Source organism: Tursiops truncatus, chromosome 14 (assembly GCF_011762595.2).
Source record: "Tursiops truncatus isolate mTurTru1 chromosome 14, mTurTru1.mat.Y, whole genome shotgun sequence".
NCBI lineage: Eukaryota > Metazoa > Chordata > Mammalia > Artiodactyla > Delphinidae > Tursiops > Tursiops truncatus.
The window spans coordinates 67,641,498-67,660,529 of record NC_047047.1 but is presented as its reverse complement, the minus strand read 5'-3'; the positions used below and the strand labels follow the sequence as shown (position 1 = coordinate 67,660,529).

Here is a 19,032-nt window from a genome sequence, read left to right as displayed (position 1 = left end):
ACCCAGTTTAGAGCTCTTACTAACGTCTTATTTTCACTGTCCTGTTTCTCTTAGTCCCAAACAAAACAGGCAAGGAGTTCCTTTGCTTGTTTTTGGAGAGTGTTTTGTTACTTTCTTTCCAAGCTTTCTCCAGTAATAAACAAGTGTCCTTATCAGACTCTCTAGTTTTTTTCACTTGCTCTCTTAAGAATGTTTTTCCTAGAGAGTCTCTTCTCTCCCAGATGTAAAAAACTTTGTAAAAACAAAGATTTCAATTCAGGGAGTTCCCTGCTGGTCCAGTGGTTAAGAATCTGCCATCGAGTGTAGGGGGCGCAGGTTCGATCCCTGGTTGGAGAACTAAGATCCCACATGCCATGGGGCAACTAAGCCCGCGCTCCACAGCTACAGAGCCCACTCGCCGCAACAAAGATCCCGTGTGCCAACTAAGAACTGATGCAGCCAAGTAAATAAATAAATAAACAAGCAAATAAATTTTTTAAAATAAAATAAATTCAAACTGAAAAGCCAGAGGTGAAGTGAAGGGAAGAAAAATAACACCTATGTTGGAAATCTTCGACTCTTACTGCTAAAAAATGAGGCATATGTCACAAAACTTGGGGTACAAAATCATGTTTTAGGTCCAACTTCCTATCTTCTGAGACTGGGGAGTCAGAGAAAAGGAAGGTTCAGTCTTCTCTGGATTGTTCCTGCTTCCCTTAACATTCCTATTCATCCTTTATTTACTTATTTATTTTTATAGATTTATTTATTTATTTATTTTGGCTGCATTGGGTCTTCATTGCTGCGCGCAGGCTTTCTCTGGTTGCAGCGAGCGGGGGTTACTCTTTATTGAGGTGTGTGGGCTTCTCATTGCAGTGGCTTCTCTTGCTGCGAAGCACGGGCTCTAGGCTCACTGGCTTCAGTAGTTGCAGGACATGGGCTCATAGTTGTGTCTCGCAGGCTCTAGAGCGCAGGCTCAGTAGTTGTGGCACACGGGCTTAGTTGCTCTGCAGCATGTGGGATCTTCCCGGACCAGGGCTTGAACCCATGTCCTCTGCATTGGCAGGCGGATTCTTAACCACTGTGCCACCAGGGAAGCCCCCTATTCATCCTTTAAAACCCAGGTCAGGCAGACATCACTCTTGTTCTCTGAGAAACTTTATGTATTAGTTTCCTATGGCTGCTGTAACAAGTTACCACAAACTTGGTGGATTAAAACCCCACAACTGTTTATTTTCTTACGGTTCTGGAGGCCAGATGTCTGAAACTGGTTTCACTGGTTTAAAGTTAAGGTGTCAGCAGTCCTGGTCCCTTCTAGGGGCTCTAGGGAAGAATCCATTTCCTTTCCTTTTCTAGCTACTGGAGGCTGCTTGCATTCCTGGGCATAAGGACAATCTCTTGCTTCAGTGGTTACATTTCTTTCTCTTCTGTAGTCAAATTTCCCTCTGCCTCCCTCTTTTATGTGCACTTGTGATTACATTTAGGGCCTATCCTAATAATCCAGGATAACATCTCCATCTCAAAATGTTTAATTTAATCGCATCTGTAAAATACCTTTTGCCATATGAGGTGATATTCACAAATTCCAGGGATTAGGACATGGGTCTCTTTGGGACCATTATTCAGCCTATGACAGCTTCCCCTGTATCTTTCTTCTGTGAAGTCAATCAGGTCCTTCTCTATTCAGCCTATGGAACTTTATACATACTTCTGTTGTACTTGTTAAGTATTGGCACTGTTTTGTTTACACAGATATTTTCCTAAATAAATATGAGCTCTTTAAGGACAGGAACTTTGTCTTATTGATTTGTCTGCCTAGCATGGCACCTAGCATGTACTCTTACTAGCCAATAAATATTTGTTTAGTTAAATTGAATTTTGTTCTCTGATTCCAGCCTGGCTGTGAGCTGTGAAATAATGAAATCTTAGACTACTAATGCTACAAGGGATCTCCAAAGGCCTTTCCTTAAAGTCTGAATCTATGTTTTTTCAGGAAATAATTTTAGATTTAGGAAATTTCTCTCTATTACTACAACAAAGGTAAATTCAGTAAATGAAGAGAAACAAAAGGGGTTTTAGCCCAGAAAAAGCTGTGGAATGACCTGATAATTATTTTAAACTCACAACATCCCTGTGAAATAAAATAGGTATTAACTCTATGCCAGTAAAACACAGAGCAAAATAAATAATAAATAAATTCGATTTGAACATAATTGAATACAGTTGTGGAAATCTAATAATCTAAAAATTAATAAATCTAATTCTTAATTTAGATGAGCTGCTTTTTTTCTTAATTTCCCAGTGCCCCTATTTATCTATCATGTTTATTTTAGAAGTTGACTCAATTTCTTATGACATGACGTAGAGGTGTAGGGCAAATCATGTTCCCATTTCATAACTTAAACAATGAAGCTCAGAGGCCTAAGTTATGAGGCAATGTCTGGACAGGAATAAGCATGAGCTATGATGATGGTTACCACCCTTCAGCCTAATGATGAGCCAGGCTACCTGCATCAACATCACCTGGGCAGAATTTTAGGCATACAGATAATCAAGTCCTCCCCGGCTCCCAGATTCAGATTCAGTTGATTCAGGTAGGGTCCTGGGAAGGTGTATGTTTTAAAGCACCTCTCAGATGATTCACAATTATCACGAAATCTAGGTTTCTTTTAGTTTGAGGTCCTATAGAAATGTAAGTGCGAAGCTTGAGGCAAAGGAACATTTTTGTTCCTTTGATTATGTCTTCATTCGGAAAAGAGGCTCTTTTGGAAGAAAGAATCCACATCACATTCCTAGAAGAATGATCAGTTTGGAGGTGTGACTAGTGAGTCGCACACTGAGGAAGAAAAGCTTTGAGCAAAAACCCAGTTGATTTTCTAATTGCCCTGATTTATGGAAACCAAGATCTGAAAGATTTTGGACAGTTTTATTGAGGTATGATTTTCACATCATAAGATTCACTCACTGTAAATTCAATGATTTTTAGTAAATGTATAGAGTTGTACAACCAGCATGTCACAATCCAAGCTACAGTCCACTTGGGAGATGAGGTCAGCAGGTCACTTGGGAAGCTTAGAAATTAGTCATATATATATGGGTATTCTAAAAGCATTGCCTTTCTTTATTCTACAATTATTTAATAAATTGTTTCTTTGTTAAATATTGTTTCTTTTTGGAATAAAATGTATGTACATGTGGCACAAGTACAAAAGGCATAAATGGGCATACAAATAGTTTCCCTCCCACTCTGTCACCCAGCCACCTGGCTTCTGTTCCCAATAAATTAGTTCTCGAGGTAGATTACTAACCTGAAATGAAAATCTTTAGGCAAATTAGGTTTGAAGTGAGAGTGGAGCATCCAATATTATCTTGGAGCTTGGGCAAGAAGTGCTAGAGATAAATATAACTGTCATCCTGGTGATGTATTGGAAGCTCATCAATGGACATATTTTCTAAAGGATGGTGTAGAGAGAACAAAGAATATAACTTTGGACACATTGACAGGCACATTAATAGTTAGGAGGGGGAAATTTCCTGGCCGTCCAGTGGTTAGGACTTGGCACTCTCACTGCTGGGGCCTCGCTTGGGTTTGATTACTGGTCAGGGAACTAAGATCTCACAAGCAGTGTGGTGCGACCAAAAAAAAAAAAAAAAGGAGGGAAGAACAGAACGTAAAGGAGAAAAAATTAGGAATTGAGAGAGAAAGGAAATAAATTTGTATTATGAAAAGTAACAGAGGAGTTTTAAGAACGTGCTGTTCAGTGGTCCCAAATGCTAAAGAGGTCATGGAGAATGGGAAATGAGAAAGGGTTTTTGGAATAAAGGTTTATAATAAACTGAGTGTAAAGTTTCAATAGAGATAGAGATAGGATGGGATTCACAGTGTAGGAGATTGGGAAGACAATGGGATTTTCCTAATATACAAAGAGCTCTTACAAGCCAATAAGAAAAAGATGATCAACCTAGTTAAAAATATGCAAAGAACATGTACAGGCAAGAAACTGAAGAGGAAATGCAATTGGGCAGTAAACATATGAAAACAATGGTATTGGAGCAACTGGACATCCACATACAAAAAAAAAAAGAATCTAGACACAGGCTGTATACACTTCACAAAAATTAACTCACAGTGGATCATAGACCTAAATATGAAATGCAGAACTATAAAACTAGAAGATAACATAGGAGAAAATCTAGAAGACCTTGGGTATGGTGATGCCTTTTTAGATGAAACACCAAAGACATGATCCATAAAAGAAATAATTGATAGCTGAACTTCAGTAAAATTAAAAACTTCTGCTCTGTGAAAGACAATGTCAAGAGAATAAGAAGACAGCACAAACTGGGAGAAAATACTTGGTAAACAGACATATGATAAAGGACTGTTACCCAAAGTACATTAAAAAACCCTTGAAACTCAACAATAAGAAAACAACCCAACTAAAAAATGGGCCAAAGACCTTAACAGACACCTTAGCTTAGAAGATATACAGATGACAAATAAGCATATGAAAAGATACTCCACATTATATGTCCCAGGGTAATGAAAATTAAAACAATGGGATACCACTATACACCTAGTAGAATGGCCATAAACAGGAAAAAAGACAAATGCTGGTGAGAATGTGGAGCAATAGGAACACTCATTCATTGCTGGCGGAAGTGCAAAATGGTACAACCACTTTGGAAGACTGTTCGGTGGTTTCTTATAAAACTAAACATACTCATAATGTATGATCCAGAAATTGCACTCTTTAGTATTTACCCAAGGTAGATGAAAACTTATGTCCACATGAAAACCTGCACATGGATGTATATAGGAGCTTTATTCATAATTGCCAGAACTTGGAAGCAACCAAGATGTCTTTCAATAGGTAAATGGATAAACTGTGGTACATCCAATGGAATATTATTCAGCACTAGAAAGAAATGCTCCATCAAGCCATAAAAAGACATGGAGGAAACTTAAAGGCATATTACTAAGTGAAAGAAGCAAATCTGAAAAGGCTACGTACTGTATGATTCTGACATTCTGGAAAAGGCAAAACTATGGAGACAATAACAAGATTAGTGGTTGCCAGGGATGGGTAGGCAGAGCACAGAGGAGTTTTAGGGCAGTAAAAGCACTCTGTATGATATTATAATGATGGATATATGCCATTATGCATTTGTCTAAACCCATAGAATGTACAACACAAAGAACCTTAAGGTAAACTATGGACTTGTGTGATTATGATGGGTCAATGTAAGTTCATCCTTGGTAAAACCTATACCATTCCGGTGATTTGGTAATGGGGGAGGCTGTGCAAATGTGGGGGCAGGGGTATGTGGGAAATCTCTGTACTTTCCTCTCAATTTTGTTGTAAATGTAAAACTGTTCTAAAAAAGTCTTTTAAAAAAAGGATGTTTAACTTCCCTACTAATTAAATATATGTAAATTAAAACAGTAGGATATCTTTTTTTTTCCTTAATATATCACCAAAGGTGAAAAGATTGGTAATATTCAATGTTGGTAAGGATGTTGGGAAGCAGGAACCCTAACATACTCATGGTGATATGGTTATTTGATATCTTTTTGAAGAGAGACTTGGCAATATCTACTCAAAATGTCCTTAGTCTTTGACTTAGCAATTCCACTTTTAAGAACGAGTAAAATCATTTTCACAAGTAGGCAAAGGTGTATGTAGCAGAATATTCATTACAGCTTTATCTATAATAAATAATGTTGGAAATAACCTCAAAGTTCCCTGGTAGTTATTAAACATTGGCACATTTGGATAATGGAATACTCTACAGTAGTTAAAAAATTATAGTGCTGTATGTGCTGCTGTGGAAAAAAGTGAAAAGAGTAAATTGAAAAAGATTATGTGGTATACACTTGCCTTTATTTTAAATTATATATACATAGAAAAAATAAATATGGAGAAATATATATCAAAGTCTTAATTATTCTGGTGAACTAAGGTAAGAGATTTTCACTTTCTACAGCAATTGTTAATTCACAATATTCATAGGATTGTTGTGAGGATTAAGTGAATTAATATGTCATAAGGCAATTAAAACAGTGGAATATAGCACATACAAGCTACTATATAAAGTTACATTATACTATGTTATTTTTGAAATAGTTTGATTTGTTACAATAAGTATGATTTTTAAAGCAGAAAAAAAATGATGTGGTGAAGATGTAGGCAGTATTTGAGCATTTTATTTTTTGGCTGCACCGCTGCAGCATGTGGGATCTTATTTCCCCCACCAGGATTCGAATACACGCCCCCTGCATTGGAAGGGCAGAGTCTTAACCACCAGACTGCCGGGGAAGCCCCCTTGAACATTTTCAACATGAATGAAAAGGGACTTCCCTGGAGATCCAGTGGTTAAGACTCCATGCTTCCAGGGCAAGGGCACGGGTTGGGGGGGCGGGGGGGAACGCGGTGCAGCCAAAAGAACAAACAAAAAACATACAAAAAAACCTCAACCAACCAACCAACCCCCCCCAAAAAAAAACATGAATGAAAGGTTAAAAACAAAACGAGAACTTGAAGATGCTAATGGGTCCTCTGTGCAGATTTGAAAGGAGCTAGTTGAAAGGTAAAGGTTGATAATACTAAGAACCAGACAGAAGAGAATGGGAAACTGTAATAGTAGTATCAACGGATACTTAATGAATGTTTACCATGCGCCAGGTGTTCAGTTGCTTTGGAGTCTACCTGGTGAGATTAATCTGGACAGGAGGAGCATCCTTTCCTTGAGATTAGAACAAAGATTCTTTTTTTTTTTTTTTTTAGAACAAAGATTCTTAACCTCAACTCCCTGAAACTGTATGCTACATTTGGTGGGCAAATGCCTTTTAAAAATATCCAAAACAAGGTCCAGATTTCTAAAAGAGTGTTTGAGCACTCTCTTTCAAAGGTGAAAGAATCAAGGAACGATAAAAGTTTGATTTAAATTTTAAGGTGTAGAGATGGAAAATGAGGGAATTTTTGCCAGATAGCCTTCTATCAGTTAAATAGGATTAGAGATTCCCTTTATGGACAGATTTGGTGATTATGACATTTCCAAGTACTGATGATTGATTCATCCTCCTCCCTCCACAATACATGTCTAGGAGTAGAGTTAACTTCTTTTGGGCTCCTGGTTTGGTTTTCGAAGATCAATGGGCTCACCCACAATCTATCATTTTTTCTTTTCACCTCCTCGCAGTCAACCTAAGTTCTTTCCAAACATCTTTTCAAGGAAGTCTTCTTTGATAAATCTTAACTGTTTCGGATTCTAGATATAGTTCTTACCAACTTTCGGTGAATAGCTTAATGCCTCTGATTCAGTATTTTTCCATTTGGCAACTATTACTGAATGAAAATTTCAATTTATTACGAGGATCAAAAGATAGCTGTGAAAACCTCTTGCAAAGTTTCGGCTAACATCAGTACTATCCAATTACGAAGCGTTAACTATTCATTTTCAGTGTTAATGTGTTCAGTAATTTTTTAAAAGTTTTCTGAAGAATTGGTGTTCTGCGCAGTCTCACCCCCAAATACTGAAAGTGGGTGGGCGCTCCTCTCAGATTGAGGCTACGTCTTTCGCTCCTTTTGTCTTTGAGTCGGACTAGAACTGTCATGGCGCCTTCAAGAAGAGGGGGAAGGCCTTCCCTTCGCCCAGCAGAATCATCGGGGGCACCAGGACCGGACAGAGGGGTGGACAGAGAGACAGGCCCCAGTTGAGACCGAAAACACCGAACCCTCCAAGAGGTCTCAGCCGGACAGGCTCTAGGGGAGGAAACCGGGTTGAAGACTAGCCCTGCGAGCGACCGTCTGCCCGGGGCACCGCCCACCCTGGCCGCCCTGTCCAATGGAAACCCAACGGCACTGCGGCACCGCCCATCTGTTGGTCCGGACGCCGCGAAGGCGGGGCCCGCAGTTCGGTTGCGCCGCGGAGCGCAGCTGTGAGCGAGTCTTTCTGATCCGGGGCCCCGGAACCCGAGCTGGAGCTGAAGCGCAGGCTGCGGGGAGCGGAGTCGGGAGGTGAGCGCTGAGGGGACTGAGAGGGAGGGAAGGTTTCGGCTAAAGGACGAGAGGGTCGGCCTCCGCGGCCAGGACGGTGGGACCCCGGCAGGCGGGTGTCTGGAGGTGGCCCTGCTCACTCGACAGCCAAGGCCCGGCCCGCCGGAGCCGAGAGTACACCTCGGCCCCACAGTCCCTGCTCGGCCCTCCCCGACCGTCCCCGAGCGGCGGCGGCAGCGCCCGGAATTCTGCGGGCGCGGGGCGAGAGGCCCCGGCGTTCATGTCGAACTCGGGCTGACGAGAGGCGGGGCCGGCGGCGGGGGCGGGGGCGGGGGCGGCGGTCGCGGGCCCGGCGGCCTGCGGAAGCGCAGCGTCGGGGCCGCGCCTGCTCGCGGGGTCGGCGCGCCGACTGCGCGGGGGCGTGGCCTGCGCCCCTGACTGCGCCGCGGGGCTGGCCTTTGGTGAGGTGGCTGCGACTCGCTGCAGGGCCGGCCCCGGGGCCCGACGGTCCCTCGCTGACAGCGGGCTAGGCGACCTGTTGGAGTGTGAAATTCCTCCCCGAGCTTGCTTGTTCTGCAGGTCTCAGGCCTTCTTTGGTCCGCTGAAGGTGAGGGCGGGCGAGAGGCCTGTGAGCTGTTGCTGAGGAGTTGAAATGCTGAGAAGCTGCAGCCCCCAAAATGAAAAACTTTGCAGGAGAAAACTTTGCAACGATTTACCTACACTGCACGGAAGTGAACACTAGGCATCTCGGGGTGGCGAGGAGATTCCCTTGAGGGGCGTCAATGGCCTTTTCCATATGTGATCTCATTTAAACCTCTGAACGACCGACCCTGAGACAAAAACTCCAGTGTTGCCATCAGCAGGGGGAGTGCTGGGGGATCTTGGGCATTGCCTTCATTTTGCCTACGGTGGGGGGGGGGGAGAGATTGGGGAGGGAGAAGACAAGCACATTCGAAGAGCGTCTATGACTGGTGAAGGTTTGCCCTCTCTTGCGGTGCCCTGCTGTGGATTAATTGTGCCCTGGGTCCAGAAATTTCTTTAGAGCCCATTGGCTACAGGCTTCCTGTATTAGAATTCCACTGGTATTTCTTATAATGTAGCTGGAAACTTTACTTAGCTGTTCAGATTAAGGATGCATTCTATAAATAAAGTAACCCATATGAACTTTCTTACCATTTTTTTTAAGCTACTTTTCAGGTAGATTACTAAGACTGGTTGATTGAAATCTATGCTAGGCAAGGACCGAGAAAAAAACATAGGCGAAATGACATCTTGCCAGATTTTCTCTGTAGTGCTTTGTTTGCCCTCTGATATTTACTGGAATGTCATCTAATAAAATCTCCTGGCTTGGGTTAAACACAGTGTAGGTTGGGGGCAGAGATGGGCAGAAGGGGGCATCTGAGAGTTCTAAAAAGAAATGAGGGCTTTTCAGAAGGTTGGCGTTGATCAGAAGCCTGTGTATTTTGAACTGACTTACTGGAGCAAATGTACTTTACAGGGTATCATTTTCATCCTGGCGAGCACTCCCTTGAGCCCAGCACACATCAGATTCCAACTCCTTCACGGCCTTCGTTCTTAGAGATATGGGATAACATTCAGGGATTGTCCTGTGATTCTTAAGTTAGTGACATTTAGCTTTTGAGGATTCTTTTTCTTTAAGTAGCTATGTCAATGTATAATACTATACACTAGTTAGTATAAAATGTTATACTGTATAGTGCTTTTTCCTATAATGGCTGTGTCTTGAGTTATTTGTACTTGAAAGGAATACCTATGTCAGAGGATGGAGGCTTTGAGCCATGTGAATGAAATGAAAACTGGAAGCTTAAAGTCTTAGCTCTGCCTTAAATTTGCGGCTTTATGAGTGTGGGCATCTTATTTATTTTGTTCACTATTGTATCTCAAGCACCTAGCTCAGTGCTTGGCCCGCAGTAAGTGCTTAATAAACATTTGTTGAATGAGTGAATGAAAAAAAAAGTGTTGCTAATACCCACCCATTTGCCACACTCACATCACAGGGAGGGTGAGGTCATCAGGGATGAAGTCACTAGCCACTGCCAGTCACCTGGCCCAAGGGTAGCCTCATCATGGACTGGCAGGCTCGTTCTGTGCATAGGAGAGATGGACAGTGAATGCCAAGATGAGTTCAAGTGGAATAAATCAGCTGATTGTTTCAGCTGAATAAATCGGTTGAGAGTGCTACAGCTCTAGATCTAGAGCTGGTTCAGTGGAACATTTGGGGGTCTGGAGTCATCTGTTCCGAATAGTGCCCATGTACCTTGGTTCTTGAGCACAGTGCAAGAGGTAGGTGAGGATTCACAGAGAAGGCTATCGGGTAAGTGTTTGCTGAGAAGGAATGAGGCCCCTGATTTTGCTGTTCATTTGGACCTTACTAAACACGGGTTGTACTACCGTAAATCTTGTGCTTGCCACTCCTGGGTGAGTCATTTTTTTTTAAGTGATAAAATATGTTTATTAACATAATTAAGCATAGCAGCATATTCTTTAAGCTTAAAATATACTTCAGTTGCTCACTGACCTGGGTGAGTCATCTTCAACCAAGATAGCTCCCCTTCTCTAGACTAGGAGAGTAGTTAATGTTTAGGATTCATACAGGACTAATTCTGATTTTGGATTTAAAGGAAACAAGGGAGGTATATGTTTTGTTTTCTTTTTAACCCCAGATTAGGTTATTAGGATGGAATCTTTATAGACTCTATCCTAACCCTCTCTGCCTTCTCCCATCACCCTTGCTCCAACCAATGCAGGCCTGAGTGTTTGTTCCAGCATGTCGGAGGGGGAGTCCCAGACAGTACTCAGCAGTGGCTCAGACCCAAAGGTAGAATCCTCATCCTCAGCTCCTGGCCTGACGTCAGTGTCACCTCCTGTGACCTCCACAACCTCAGCAGCTTCCCCAGAGGAAGAAGAGGAAAGTGAAGATGAGTCTGAGATCTTGGAAGAGTCACCCTGTGGGCGCTGGCAGAAGAGGCGAGAAGAGGTGAGGTAGTAGTAGTGTTACTCTAGAGAGTGAAACTAAGAGGTAAAAAGTGGAGGGGCAGAGTCTCAGCGGGGCAGACCAAACTTTAACAGGTCAGAGCCTGGGAGAAGATGATCGTACGGAGTATTAAAATAGAGACTTTGTGTGGTAACTTTAATTCCCTTTCATTTGAATTTCTTCTCAGGTGAATCAGCGGAATGTACCGGGTATTGACAGTGCATACCTGGCCATGGATACAGAGGAGGGTGTAGAGGTTGTGTGGAATGAGGTACAGTTCTCTGAGCGAAAGAACTACAAGCTGCAGGAGGTAAGTAATGGTGAAAGAATGCAGCCTGTGGGATGTTAGAATGCTGGTGTAAAGAGGAATTGGGGTTGGGAAGCTACTATGAGAAGAGTACATTGGGGTTAGATCATTTCTAGGGGGGATAGGGAATGGCTTTTTAGGATGATAATGCTTTCTGAACCCTGTTATCCCAATGTCTCCCCTGCTTCCAGGAAAAGGTCCGTGCTGTGTTTGATAATCTGATTCAGTTGGAACATCTCAACATTGTCAAGTTTCACAAGTATTGGGCTGACATTAAAGAGAACAAGGCCAGGGTAAGAACTTTTTCCTGAGCTTACTGCAAAGAGACTAGCTACACTTACTGTTCATTCTATATTCAGAAAAAGATAGTTTTGAAACAGAGCTGGAATCAGCTGCTGTTGAGATGAGAGTAGGGCTATGACCACCACCTGTGCCTTTTGTCTGGTTATAGTCGGGACAGAAATCAGTGAATTTTTGTTTCTTCCTTCCCGTAGCTCATATTGCTCAGTAGTTTTCATTGCCCTATTAAATCTAAGGAAGTGATGCTAAGAACGAAAGAGAGATACTTTATTAAGAAAAACACCAGGCTTCCAAATTTTATGTATATGTTGTATATGTGTTACCTAGATAAGGAATCATTTCTACTATAAGGCTTTATTTGTGTGCTTTGCCTCTCCAGGTCATTTTTATCACAGAATACATGTCATCTGGGAGTCTTAAGCAATTTCTGAAGAAGACCAAAAAGAACCACAAGACTATGAATGAAAAGGTATGGAGGGAGAGCAGAAAAAGCTTTAGGCTGGTTTGGAGGTTTAAAAAAGATTATGTTAATTATGAAGCTGATCAGGATGGGATGGAGGGAACTGGTTGGAGGGTTAAGAGAGGGGATTACTGCTGACCCTTGGATCAAACTCTGTTCCAGGCTTGGAAGCGTTGGTGCACACAAATCCTCTCTGCCCTAAGGTAAGTAGGATCTGGTTAGTGTCTTTCCCATATTTATTCCTGATTTAGTTCCTCCAAACATTTCAGGGCACTACTCTGCTGTTCTTTTCTGCCTCTCCCCACTTTCTTTGAGTCATATACTTCAAGATTAGGCCCCTATCGGTCTTTTAAAGGGTTCATCCTAATGCGTTGACCACGATGCTGTCTCCCACTTCTTTCTCCTAGCGCTTATCCAGCTATTTAACTCATCAGGCATAATGGAGATTCAGAGTGTGGGTATTATCTTTGTGGTGACCAGCAGGAGAGCAGGCCCTTGCTCCTCTTAGCCCTTGGGATCCCCCTGCCCTAATTTCCCAGTGGCCCCTCTAACAGCCCAGTGCCCCCACAGCTACCTGCACTCCTGTGACCCCCCCATCATCCATGGGAACCTGACCTGTGACACCATCTTCATCCAGCACAACGGACTCATCAAGATTGGCTCTGGTGAGGGGAGGGAGAGGTTCTGGGCAGGGGAGCCTCGGGAATTTGGGAACCATGGGGGTAAGATGAAAGGAATGGGGGAAGACAGAGCAAAGTTCTGAGGTGTGGGCTGCTGATAAGAGAAAGGACCTTACTAGGGGTAATTTATAGAGAGAGGCCAGTCAATTAGTGGAGAAGGTGTAGGGTCTAATCTTGTACCTTTTTGGAGGGAAACTGGGGTTAATACAGAGATCTTGACAGGAGGTTGGGAAAGGGCAAGGGTTGGGTGTAAGGTATGATTTGAGCCCCTGGGGCCAGACCCTACCAAAGGAGGTTCCAGGCTGTGCCTGCTGTGAGTGCTTTCATTTGCTGTGTATACGTGTGCAGTGTTTAACATTTCTGTGTGCCGTGTCTGTGTGTTGTTTGTGTGTCCATTTGTCTGGGGCTTGGCTGCTCCATCGCTCACAACTTTTCTCTGTTTTCCTCCCTCCCGCTTACGGGCTGCTCTGTTCCCAACAGTCTTTCATAGGATTTTTGCTAATGGTGAGAGCTCCCTCTGCCCTACTTGGGGCGCTGTTTGTGCTTCCTCTGCTCCCCTTTGCGGCTGCCCAGTGCATGCAGTCGTGGGAGCAAACACCGTTCCCCTGCCTAATTATGCCTGCTTGGCTTCTGTGCTACCAGCCCTCCCCATGCTTGCTTTTCCATAACCTGCTTGTTTCCTGTGGATTCTGCCTGGCTGAATCCACGTCCAGGATTCTTAATCGCCCTCATCATCAGGCTGGTTCCCTAAGTCATACTGTGCTCCCAGACTCTCTGTGACTTGTAGTCATTGTTTATGATCCGAGTGAGTCCAAATTGGGCCTGGCCCTGGTTCCTCGTTCAGCTCTGTGGCAGGCAATGTTGAGGAATAAGAGAGTAGAGCAAGGGTCTAAAAATTTTTGTGGATTACAAGTGAAACTGATTTAAGGGTATTGGTTCAGTTTTGAGCTGTTTTTGAGTTTCAGTCAGTAAAGGTGGGTAAGAAGGAGGCTGTCTACTTGGTTGTATGTTAATCCTTCTTATCCATCTTCATCCAAGTTTCTGAGGTCTCTTAATTGCTACAGATTAGGAAGGGCTGCCTGTGTTTTTACATTGTTTGCAGGGTGGATGAAAGAACTAGACCAAACGTTTTCATGTGATCTGGGGTTAGGTGTACCTGGGCTTTGGGGAAGGTAAGCAGGTCACAAGTGGGTTTTTCCTTAGACTGTGTTTTTCCTTGCCAGCCCAAAGCCCCTGTGTACCTGTTAGTTTAGTGTGGAGCCTTTGCTGCTACTGAGTTAGGGACCTTAGATGAGAAGCAGTAGACCTGAGAAAGGGGAGATAGGTGGTGTTCATGTTTAGTCTGGAGTTCATGATGGGAAAGGGATAGGTTTGCGCCTGTTGAGGGTTAGAGACTTCAGGAGAGAATTTGTCTTTTGGGGGCCTCTCTCTGGAGTTAGGCTGTGCTTTGTTGATGGTGGTCAGATTGTGGGTATCTCCCCTACTCCCAGTGGCTCCTGACACTATCAACAATCATGTGAAGACTTGTCGGGAAGAACAGAAGAATCTCCACTTCTTTGCACCAGAATATGGAGGTGAGGCATCCCAGTTTCTCTGCCCTGTGCCCATACCCCAGGTTTTCCACTTTACAACCTGAGGGTCGGAGGTAACATAACTGAAACTTCCGTCCTTCTCTACTGGCATGCAAAAAGTTAAGACACCTCTGCCATGCCCTGCCCGGATCCTCTGATTCACCAAAGCTTCTCTGTTTTCCCTAGAAGTCACTAATGTGACAACGGCAGTAGACATCTACTCCTTTGGCATGTGTGCACTGGAGGTGAGGAGACCAGAAGGGTGGGTAGTGGAAAGGAGTCAAATTAGAAGATAGAAGGGAAATGGAGGGTTGACAAGTAAGGTACTGGTCTTGAGGGAGTGATTGTGGGAGCACTGAGGTTCTTAGGTCTCTATTTTTCCTTTTTATTACTCTTCACCGCAGATGGCAGTGCTAGAGATTCAGGGCAATGGAGAGTCCTCATATGTGCCACAGGAAGCCATCAGCAGTGCCATTCAGCTTCTAGAAGACCCATTACAGAGGGTAAGAATCTTCAGGATCACTCCTCCTTAACAGACTTTGAAATGTCTTCAGATTTTTCTTCCTTTTACCTACTGGGAATATGCTCTCTTCTAAGAGTAAGAAAACATAAAGCAGAAAGGGCACTCAAAGTAGTGAACATTTCCCTAGGTGTTTTTGGTATACACATACACACACACACACACATTCTCTCTCTCACAGGTTAGGGGTTTAAGATGGGTAATATTGGGGGGCTTCCCTGGTGGCGCAGTGGTTGGGAGTCCGCCTGCCAATGCAGGGGACGCGGGTTCGTGCCGTGGTCTGGGAGGATCCCACATGCCGCGGAGCGGCTGGGCCCGTGAGCCATGGCCGCTGAGCCTGCGTGTCCGGAGCCTGTGCTCCGCAACAGGAGAGGCCACAACAGTGAGAGGCCCGCGTACCGCAAAAAAAAAAAAAAAAAAAAGAAGATGGGTAATATTGGGACTAAAGTTTGTGTGTTAACTTAGGTTTGTCTATGTGGAGGCAAACTACTTTGATGGTTACCTCAGGTAATTGGTATACACTCTCAGACAACCATCTTGGTATGTATTTTTCTTTCATACAGGCATGACCATTATTGGCACACACCCTTTTGTTTATTTATTTATTTATTATTTATTTATTTGGCTGTGCCGGGTCTTAGTTTCGGCACGTGGGAATCTTCATTGCTGCTTGCAGGATCTTCGTTGCATCATGCGGGATCTTTAGTTGCGGCACGCGAACTCTTAGTTGTGGCCTGTGGGATCTAGTTCCCTGACCAGCGATCAAACCCGGGCTCCCTGCATTGGGAGCGCGGAGCCTTAGCCACTGGACCACCAGGGAAGTCCCAACCATCTTGATATTTTTGAACACATCAATCAGTTTGAATTACTCAAACCAGTTATTTGGGGTTTTATATTTATATAGTTTTAGTTAGGGAAAGTGCCCTGAAATAAATGAGCTAAGATTTAAAGGATATAGGGCGGGACTTCCCTGGTGGCACAGTGGTTAAGATTCTGTGCTCCCAATGCAGGGGGCCCAGGTTCGATCCCTGGTCAGGGAACTAGATCCCACATGCATGCCGCAACTAGGAGTTCACATGCTGCAACTAAGACCTGGCACAACCAAATAAAGCACAAAACAAAAAATGGAAAAATTTAAAAAAAAAAAAGGATATAGGGGTTATGAATCAGGAAGTAGACTATAGTAAGTAGGGTCTGGACAGGAAGGTCCAAACAAGGTTAGTTTGTAACTCATTAGATGCTTATAAAAGGGAGGAGGATAATATGTATAAAATGGATAACTAATAAGAACCTGCTGTATAAAAAAATAAAATAAAATTCAAAAATTCAATAAAAAGGGTGGGGGAAGAGAGAAGAGAAGGAAGATTAGTGGGAAGTCTTGAGGCTAGTGTGGAATAAGTTTCTGGTTCAGTGTCAGGGTGGGCTGTTCAAGTAAGAGATTAGGTATATGGCCTTGTTGGCCTTCCAGATTGAAAGGAGAGCAGGTTAACTGTCATGGGACCTGTGGGGTTAGAGGGAGCATGGGGAAATCCAGTGAATTTAATAAATGATGTAGTGGACAAAGGAAATTGTGGTGGTAGGCTTGGGAAATAAAAAGATGGTAACTATTATTGACCACAGTGGGTGAGTTTGGTAAGAGAGAGGTAAATTTGGTGAGGGTTGGAGAAGGTAGGCAGTGAGTGGGCTAATAAAGCAGAGAGATAGAAAATAAGAAAAAAGAAATCATAAGTTTGAACAGTAAAGAAAAAAAGCTTGCGATTGGGGAGCAGAAAAATAATGAAAACCAGAAAGACAGTGAATGATACCTTTCATATAATACCTTACAGTTTTCGAAGTCCTTTCATAAACATTAGCAATTTGTTCCCTCAGCCAGTGCTGAGCACCTAGTATGCACACAGCCTTGTACTAGATACAATGTGAGAGAGAGAGACGAACACAGTGGAGTGCTTGCCAGATGCCTGCTCCACTCCCTTGTTCCCCTTTCTAGGAGTTCATTCAAAAGTGCCTGCAGTCTGAACCCGCTCGCAGACCAACAGCCAGAGAACTTCTGTTCCACCCAGCACTGTTTGAAGTGCCCTCGCTCAAACTCCTTGCTGCCCACTGCATTGTGGGACACCAGCGTGAGTCCTCTTGACCCTCCTAGGAATTTGTTTTTCCATTCTGGAGCCTTGTAACTCTCACTGGCATGTTTCCTTTCCTCTTCTACTTCCAAAGGGATTCTTTCCGTTCCTCCCCCACCCTCCCCCAGGACCCCTTGTGCCTTCTGTGATATTAATCTGAACTATCCTTCCATAACTTCCCATTCCATCATGCCCTCCAGACATGATCCCAGAGAATGCTCTGGAGGAGATCACCAAAAACATGGATACCAGTGCTGTACTGGCTGAAATCCCTGCAGGACCAGGAAGAGAACCAGTTCAGACGTTGTGAGTAACTAACTGAGAGGTTCTGAAAGGGACAGATTGGTCATTCCCACCCTGAGGTTTCTGTCAACTGTCCATTCTCTGGGAGTGGTCGAATCTGCTGTTTTTGCCTGTTTCCTTCCTTCCATCTTCCTTCTCTTTTCTTCTCCAGGTACTCTCAGTCACCAGCTCTGGAACTGGATAAATTCCTTGAAGATGTCAGGTGAGAGAAGAATGAGAAAAAAAGCTTCCTTGAGGAGGCAGGGGTGGGTGTCCTAAGACATCCACGGAGCCCATGCGACCTGTCTGATCTCCACTTAGGAACGGGATCTACCCCCTGACGGCCTTTGGGCTGCCTCGGCCCCAGCAGCCACAGCAGGAGGAGGTGACATCACCTGTGGTGCCGCCTTCTGTCAAGACTCCAACACCTGAACCCGCTGAGGTGGAGACCCGCAAGGTGGGGCTGTGTGGGTGTGGCTGTGTCTGTGGTCGTGGTGGAAGGGAGAGAGGACATCTCAGATAAGGCTTTGTCCTTTAGAGAGAAGAATGTGTTTCTGCTCCCTGGCGTTCATGTCCCGTGGGCTGGAAAGGCTTCCAGCTCTTGGGGGTTTTTTGCTCACTGGTCCCTACTCTAGTGACCCTCTCTGTCCCCTCTCCCTAGGTGGTGCTGATGCAGTGCAACATCGAGTCGGTGGAGGAGGGCGTCAAACACCATGTAAGGCTCAGGGCCAGGGCTGCATAGGGCTGGGTGGCCAGAGGGTGGGGAAGGGGAGCCTCATTTTCTGACTGTCCTACTCTCCAGCTGACGCTTCTGCTGAAGCTGGAGGACAAACTGAACCGGCACCTGAGCTGTGACCTGATGCCAAGTGAGTCTCTCCTTTCCCTCAGAGGATGGAGAGTCTATGAGCCTTATCTGTGAGGGACATATTCAGGGGTGGGTAAGGTGACAGGGCAGTAACACATTGACTCACATAGAATGAATATCGTCGCCCCTAAAATTGGAGGGTGGATCTGACAGTTTTGCTTGTGTCATTCTTTCCCAGCCAGGGTCACCTGACTGGGGCTGTTCCAAGGGCCCTGTGCCCCTCGCTGCTGTACTGTACTCACCCTCTCCTGTTTCTCTGTCAGATGAGAACATCCCCGAGTTGGCGGCGGAGCTGGTGCAGCTGGGCTTCATTAGCGAGGTGAGGTTTCTGCCTCCTGCCGCCCCCGCTGCCCCGGCTGCCCCCGCTCTCCTCCGCCTGGTCTCACTGAGCTCCTCCCCTTTAGGCGGACCAGACGCGACTGACTTCTCTGCTGGAGGAGACCCTGAGCAAGTTCAATTTTGCCAGGAACAGCACCCTCAACTCAGCCGCTGTCACCGTCTCCTCTTAGAGCTCACTCGGGCCCAGCCCCTAATCTGAGCTGTGGCTGTGCTACGACATGTGCTACAGCCTTCCTGCCCCTTCCCCCCAGACAGTATTACCCTGTGAAGCCCCTCTCTCCTTTATTATTCAGGAGGGCTTTGGGGCTCCCCGGTTCTGAGCATCACCCCCACCCCTCCCCTTCTCTTCCATCCCTCTGCACTTTGTTTACTTGTTTTGCACAGACGTGGGCCTGGGCCTTCTCAGCAGCCGCCTTCTAGTCGGGGGCTAGTAGCTGATCTGCTGGCTCCCGCCCAGCCTGTGTGGAAAGGAAGCCCACGGGCGCTGGGAGCTGAATTCTACAATCCCGCTGGGGCGGACGGGGCGGGAGAGAAGGGTGGTGCTGCAGGGGTGGCCCCGGGGGGCCATTCGATTCGCCTCAGTTGCTGCTGTAATAAAAGTCTACTTTTTGCTA

At 44.8% G+C, this 19,032-nt stretch overlaps 1 protein-coding gene across 2 annotated transcripts; it reads left to right on the top strand.

Annotated features, from left to right (window-relative positions):
• The first annotated feature begins 7,854 nt into the window (after positions 1-7,854).
• Positions 7,855-19,032, top strand: NRBP1 (nuclear receptor binding protein 1). 2 transcript variants are annotated; one of them, XM_033838833.2, is made up of 18 exons: positions 7,855-8,000; positions 10,748-10,977; positions 11,162-11,284; positions 11,473-11,574; positions 11,961-12,050; positions 12,204-12,244; positions 12,612-12,706; positions 14,212-14,295; positions 14,479-14,537; positions 14,697-14,795; positions 16,800-16,932; positions 17,133-17,238; positions 17,387-17,437; positions 17,536-17,671; positions 17,876-17,929; positions 18,017-18,080; positions 18,343-18,398; positions 18,484-19,032. In XM_033838833.2, the coding sequence occupies exons 2-18, from the start codon at positions 10,768-10,770 to the stop codon at positions 18,586-18,588; spliced, it is 1,608 nt and encodes a 535-aa protein (XP_033694724.1). In that variant the 5' UTR covers positions 7,855-8,000; positions 10,748-10,767; the 3' UTR covers positions 18,589-19,032. The 2 variants fall into 2 exon arrangements, with proteins under 2 accessions (XP_033694724.1, XP_033694725.1); XM_033838834.2 differs by lacking the exon at positions 18,017-18,080.

What these genes read in the sequence shown, in the direction of transcription:
- NRBP1 (XM_033838833.2), top strand. Translation starts at nt 10,768, where the DNA reads ATGTCGGAGGGGGAGTCCCAGACAGTACTCAGCAGTGGCTCAGACCCA. An exon ending in TTGGCATGTGTGCACTGGAG is followed by an intron (nt 14,538 to 14,696) that starts GTGAGGAGACCA and finishes TCTTCACCGCAG; the next exon opens with ATGGCAGTGCTAGAGATTCA. An exon ending in AGGAGGGCGTCAAACACCAT is followed by an intron (nt 17,930 to 18,016) that starts GTAAGGCTCAGG and finishes CCTACTCTCCAG; the next exon opens with CTGACGCTTCTGCTGAAGCT.